The sequence below is a fragment of the Crocuta crocuta genome, unplaced genomic scaffold (assembly GCF_008692635.1).
Source record: "Crocuta crocuta isolate KB4526 unplaced genomic scaffold, BGI_CrCroc_1.0 scaffold914, whole genome shotgun sequence".
In the NCBI taxonomy this organism is placed as follows: domain Eukaryota; kingdom Metazoa; phylum Chordata; class Mammalia; order Carnivora; family Hyaenidae; genus Crocuta; species Crocuta crocuta.
Window position 1 is genome coordinate 437,569 of NW_027532448.1, and position 7,262 is coordinate 444,830.

The 7,262-nt window shown below is 32.7% G+C and overlaps 1 protein-coding gene across 1 annotated transcript in view; it reads right to left on the reverse strand.

Annotated features, from left to right (window-relative positions):
- Positions 1 to 1,829: 1,829 nt before the first annotated feature.
- HINT3 (histidine triad nucleotide binding protein 3) overlaps positions 1,830 to 7,262 on the reverse strand; it is a 20,384-nt gene continuing 14,951 nt past the window's right edge. The window contains exons 4-5 of the mRNA XM_077779413.1: positions 6,361 to 6,487; positions 1,830 to 4,045 (exon numbers count right to left, since the gene is read on the reverse strand). Coding sequence (XP_077635539.1) covers positions 4,013 to 4,045; positions 6,361 to 6,487 — 160 coding nt within the window. The 3' untranslated portion in view covers positions 1,830 to 4,012. The remainder of the gene's footprint in view (positions 4,046 to 6,360; positions 6,488 to 7,262) is intronic.

A 7,262-nucleotide genomic window follows, 5' to 3' on the forward strand; every position in this document is an offset into this window, starting at 1 on the left:
TCTGATGAAAAAAATCAAAGAACTAAATAAATGATAGTCCATGTTCATGGATACGCTGAATATTCCATACTGTTACGATGTCCATTGTTCCCAAACTGATCCATAAACTGAATGCAATCTCAATCAAAATCACAGCAAGTTATTTTGTAGATATTGACAGATTGATTGTAAAGTTTATATGGAAAGGAAAAAGACCCTGAATAGCCAACCCAAGATTGAAAGAGAAAAACGAGGTTGAAGAACTGACTCAACCTGACTTCAAGACTTACTATGATGCTTCCAGTAATAAAGACAGCAGAATTCATGAAAACATCCAGATCAATGGAATAGAACAGAGAGCCCAGTAATAGACCAATATAATCAACTAATCTTCAACAAAGGAGCATAGGCAATACAATGGAGTAAAGACAGTCTTCTCAACATATAGTACTGGACAATTGTACATCCACATACAAAAAAATGAATCTAGACACACCTTATGACCCTCACAGAAATTAACTCAAAATGGATCATAGGCCCAAATGTAAAATGCAAAACTATAAAACTCCTAAGATATAATAATAGAAAACCTAGATGACCTCAGATATGGCAAAATATAACACCAAAGTCATAATCCATTAAAGAAATAACTGATAAACTAGATTTCATTACAATTAAAAATTGCTCTATGAAAGGACAATATCAAGAAAATGAGAAGATGAGCCAGAAACTGGCAGAATATATTTACAAAAAGGCATACTTGATAAAGGACTGTTAGCTAAAATATATAAAGGTCTCTTAAAATTCAACAATAAGAAAAAAAACTCAATTTAAAAATGGGCCAACCCAGACATCTCTCCAAAGATACACAGACGGCAAATGAGCATATGAAAACATGCTTTGTATCATATGTCATCAGAGAAAAGGAAATCAAAACAATGAGATACCACTGCACACTTAGTAGAATGGCCAAATCCCAAACACTGACAATGCCAAATTCTGTCAAGAATGTGGAACAAATAGCTCATTTATTGCTGGTGGGAAATAATAAATGGTATAGCCACTTTGGAAGACAGTTTGGCTGTTTTTTATAAAACTAAACATATGCCTATCATACAACCCAGTAATCATGTTCCTTGGTATTTACCCAAAGGCACTGAAAACTTATGTCCACACAAAACCTGCATACAGGTGTTTACAGCAGCTTTATTCATAACTGGCAAAACTAGGAAGCAACCAAGATATCCTTCAGTAGGTGAATGGATAAACTGTAGTACATCTAGACATTGGAATACTATTCAGCACTAAAAGGAGATAGGCTATCACACTATGAAAAGACAGGGGGTAACCTTAAATGCACATCACTAAGTGAAAGAAGCCAATATGAAAAGGCTATATACTGTGTGATTCCAACTCTATGACGTTCCGGAAAAGGCAAAACTACACAGAAAGTAAAAAGATCATTGCTTTCCAGAGGTTGGTGAGGGTAGGAATGAATAGACAGAGCACAGAGGAATTTTAGAGAAGTGAACATACTCTGCATGATACTATGATAGATACATGTCATTATATATTTGCCCAAACTCCTAGAATGCACCACACCAAGAGTGAACCCTAAGATAAACAATGAACTGTGGGTAATTATGTTGTCAATGTAGGTTCGTCAATTGCAACAAATGTACCATTCTGATGGGAAAGGTTAATAATGGAAGAGGCTATGCATATGTGTGGGGGGAACCTATATGGAAGATCTCTGTACCTTCTGTTCAATTTTGCTGTGAATGTACAACTGGTGTGAAAAATAAAATCATTTAAAAAAACACATATATTAAAAACTCCAGAGGCAAAACTTGACATAGTATTTTTCCATATTTATTTAGCTTTCTTTTAACTAAGTAAGAACAACAGCTCATTAATAATTTTACAATTCTGCAATTACAAACAAGTAATATCATAACATGCATAAGTAATGCTCTAGATAGTACTTTAAACATTTTAAAAACAAGTTATGGATTTTGTGCTGAGCTAATGTTATGGATTGCTACTAAGTTACCAAATACTTTACTAAAAAGGCTCAGTGAATTTTAATTGTAGTAACCTTATTAATCTTTACAAGTAAACAAGAAGTGCTGCTAAGAATGTGAGGATCAAGGGTTTTCCAACAAAAAAGGCAAACTTAACTGTGAGAGGATATAAACATACATAAGTTAAATCAGTTGGCTCATCATATTTTTGAAGAGTCCATAAGGCATTTGAGAATTCCTTAAATACCTTATATGTTATTATCATCATACTATCAACGATATCATTGCAAACTCACATAGTACGACATTCGATACATGCAGAAAATTCCTTTTCTGGAGGTGGTCATATTTGAACTGATATCTGCAAACTTGCAACTGCTTATCCGTGTAGGTGCTCAGTGAGCTACTTAACAAACAAAGCCATGTTGGAAAGCCTGGAAATCTAATTTTGAGAGCCCATAACCCCTACTCCTGCTTTCAGTGAATAAAATGGAATGTAAACATTCATGTCAATTATGAAGTAAATAATAACAGAAACAGAACTCAAGAAAAGCACATGTGGGTCTCTCAGCCTAAACTCCCACTGTCTACCTGCCTAACACTGAGTGTTAAATATTCAGTTCTCCTGACACCTGCTCTCAAAATTATATTCCTTTCCACAGCCTCTTCTGTGGACATTATAGCACTTAACACCCTACACTACAATCACTGGTTTTGTCTTCAAATTAGCATTTGAAGACAGACTGTCCTCTCTCACTTCTGTACTTCCTGATCCTGGCAGTGTCTGGTAAATGTTAAATGCTCAGCAAATGTTTGCTAAATGAATAAATGAATATTTATTTCAGATGTTGTAACTAAACATTGTAATAATTATTTCATTACAAAAAAACGTTTAATATCATGCCAAAAAATAAGAAAGAAAACGAATCATCACAGCCTATTTCTAACATCAAAACTTTAATCCTTGTGTTCATTTATATTCATGTACATGGTATTATTATGTGCTGGCACAATGTAGAATAAGCTTTCAGCACCTACTCTTCATTCACATTTACTATTGTTAGTGTAGATTAGCACAATTCCTAAAGCTATACATCTCATGAAATGATATATCAATAATGCTAACACTGTGCTATTAAAATAAATTTTCTCATATAAGCTGATCTACCACTACTTTCTAATCAGGATTTCTTCATGATAAAAGCTAAGCATAACCACTTTTGAATTCTACTTTTTCTTTGATACAATAAACCATAAAACAACAGTTTCTATCTAGCTTTAATACATTATTATAACCACTTTATATTTCTTCCCCATTTATGTTCTTACAGGTAAAATTCCATTACAGCGACTTCTCTTGGATAACCAAGCTGATTGTTCTTGTAAATTCACCATTAGAAATTACTTTACATATATAATATAGCTTTCAGGAACAATTTATCACAAAAACATTAGGCTTTAAGTGAAAACCAGCACCTGAAATCTGAGTAAAAAGGAACACATATACAATTCTTTCTATTAACAAGTACAGGGCTTGCTATGGTACTCTTCAATTTAAATTTCATGTGTAAAATTATAGAACTGTCAAGAAATGGTTACTTTTCCCCCCTTCATAGTAATAAGCCCCAACAAAGTACTTTCTATACAGTTTATTCTTCATAAATAAATCATGATTATAATTGACTACTGGAAAAATGAAAACATTTGAACTTTCTTTAAAAAATAGAGCCCTTCCTGATTAATAGAACTTGTTTTAATGGGATATTATCTATAGTATCTTATATCTTACACATGTAACCAACCATTAAAACAAAGAAGTCTGTGACAAAGTATCGATGTAATTATATTACAGATCTTGAGAAAACAGACATTAGAAAAGATTTAAGACTACCCAGTAATAGCCTCTCGTAAAACCCAACAAACCTTACAATTGTAATTAGACTTCAAAGGGACCAAAATATTAGTTTATGTTGAGCCAAGATTAGAAAAATCTTCCACTGTTGACATTTTCATGTTCTCAGTTTCTCAATCAAGCAATCAGCCTGTAATTTTGAAAACATATTTTTAAAAATTCTAATTATTACAGCCTACATGAAACAATTCTACTGGCATCCCTATTATAATAAGTCATAGCAGAAGGGCTGGATATTACATATTCTGTTCCTAAAAATATCTTACATAATTTCTTAATATAATAGTTTTATAAGCTATAGTAAAAGTATTTCTTATTGTATGTAAGTAGGTAGAATTTTATCCACATTGCATATTCGTTAAAAAGCTTCAATAAGAAAGGGAAAATAAATATAATACTAACATTATAACAAGTAAACTAGATGTGGAGGAACCTTAAACACACAATTTTAAGTAAAAGAAGCCAATCTGAAAAAGCTACATACTGTATTACTCCAACCACAATACATTCTAGAAAAGGCAAAACTACGGAGACATTAAGAAGATCAGTGGCTACACAGAGGATTTTTTTAAGGCAGCGAAACTATTCTGTATTGCACTATAATGGTGGATACATGTCATCACACATTTGTCCAAACCCATAAAATATATAATATCAAGAAAGAACCCTAATGTCAATTATGAACTTTGGGTGATAATGATGTATCACTGTGATCTCATGGGTTATAAAAAATGTATCACTGTGGTATAGGATGTCTGTAGTATGGGGGACAGAAGATATATGGGAACTCACTGTACTTTCCATTCAATCTTGCTGTGAGCTTAAAACCACTCTAAAAAATAAAACCTATTTAAAAAAAGGTAAACCAGTCTTCTAGTTATTATTTCAAATACTTTTCTCAAACATCTTATAAGAGATTTTGAAATAAACCTTAATATCTTTCTATTAATTTTCTTCAATTTTATAATAATATGTACTGACAGATTTAAGAAAAGTTCAGAGTCACAGGATGAACCATTAACAGATCTTATAATGTAATGTTCATTTTTTCTAACTAAAAAGTCATGTAAGGAAATATAGTTTAAAACATTACAAAAATATATTTTAATGACTTTTTTATTATAAAATAATGGATCACGTAGAAAATAAAAAATACAAATAAGGAAAAACAACCCTTTTTTAATCACACTGATTTCTTAAGGAGACCACACCAACTGCTCTGTGAAACATCCACGTTTTTATTTTGCATGCGTGCGCACACGCACACACACGTATCTTAAATTATTTTTAAATTAAATAAACCATCTGGACAAGTTAATGAGAGGGATAACTTTGAAATATGAAGTTTCTATAAATCATGCTTTTAGTTTTTTGTGTACCATGACTATAATAATAATATGCATTAACTAACAGTAATTATTTCATTTGTAATTCAGTGATAATTTGTATATAGCAACCTCAGGTCACCTTAACATCATGTACACATAGCAACTGGTATATTACTAGTCAAGTGGCTAGGGAAGGGCAGTCACTTACCAACTAAGGTTTGAATGTTAGGCAACAGGCCTATAATCAGCTGAATTCTATTCTACTTTTGCAGTAGCAAAAGAGAATTCTGCAATTTTTTAGGCTCAAAGCTTCAACCTCAGATCTGACAGGTGATGCTACTACTGCAATCCTTTTCTAAACTAGAAAATTACAAAAATTCATCTCTATAATAATGATGATGATAACAAAGGCAGCAGGTAATAATATTTCCTAGCACTATTTGCAATGTAGTTTTAAGAGCTTTACATAGAAATCACTTTATCAGTCCTCTTCTCAATTCTACAGGTAGGCAGTATTCCTTATAGGTATGTAACAAATAAAGAACTTGAGCCTTAAAAAGCTTAAGTAACTAGCACATAGTACCTTAAATAACTAATGGAGCCACAATTTCAATCCAGATCGGACCCTGAATTCAACTATTAATGCCATGGTTCTTCTATATCATATGCTCTGCCTGCAATGGGGAGACTTTAACCATAGCTTCTCTTCCTACAGATATAACCTGGAAAATCCCTCAAATTAAAAATATTATTTTGGGTATGTGTGAGCAACACGTTAAAAGAGATGATCAAGTCTATGAGAGCTGTCAGTGCCTAGTGTTGCCAAGAAAGAACTAAGGGGTACCTGGGTGGCTCAGTTGGTTAAGCGGCCAACTTCAGCTCAGGTCATGATCTTGCAAGTTGTGAGTTCAAGCCCCGCGTTGGGCTCTGTGCTGACAGCTATGAGCCTGGGGACTACTTCATATTCTGTGTCTCCCTCTCTCTCTGCCCTTCCCCTACTCATGCTCTGTCTCTCAAAAATAAATAAACATTAAAAAAAGAAGAAGAAGAACTACAAAAAAAAGGACAAATATTTTAAATAATTTTGTACGCAGCTACTACAAAAAATAACACTTACTGTGATAAACCAATAGGAATTCACTTTATAAACCAATTTTGATAAGAAGCCAAGTTGATCGACAGGTGCCAGAACATGAAGGTGCAAGTGGGAAATGGAACAAAACGGTGGCATATGGAAACCCATTCTAAAACAGAAAGGTAAGACATACTCGGCAAATCAGTTCTACAGTAGTTTAAAACTATTTTTTATGATAAAACACATAAATATTAAGGACATCCCAAACAGGTTACCTAGGGTGGACAGACTGCCACCTGAATATCTTTTACCACCTTCTTTCTATACTTGAAAGTATTCACAGTTCCTCCTCTTTTCATGTGAAGTTCACAGTAACAAACTCTTCATCAAGGAAGGGCTTAAAGGTATATATTATGCCTCAGTAAAACTTTGATGAATTCTGAGTTGGTATTATGTTTTATCACCTCAGTGCTTATCATTTTAACCTTTAATTCTCCTAAAATATGGCTCTGCAATAAATTTAAAAAAAAATTACAGAACCCTCAACTAGAAGGGTCCCTTTATTCCAAGACATAGCCAGTAGATGGTGTGCTTTGTCCTTTAATAGCAATTTCCTTACCAATCAATATTTCAGTAGTAAGATTAATTATACCATTATTTAAAAATTTTTATCATCACTCAAGTTTCTTGCTTAATAATGAAAATAAAATGCTAATTATTTATCATTTATCTGCTTTATAAAACATTTATAAGAGAATTCTTTGGACTACTAACAAATTTCTACTAAGAAATTTTTTAATGTGATTCTCTCAAAAATTTGTTCACAGTTTTGTAAGCCCATTTAGCAATTCTCAACGGAGCAAGGCATACCTGTAATAAAAATCCAAGCCTACGAATATTTGCCTGTTCAAATATTTGTGAGTCTCCATTAAAAAAAAAAAAAA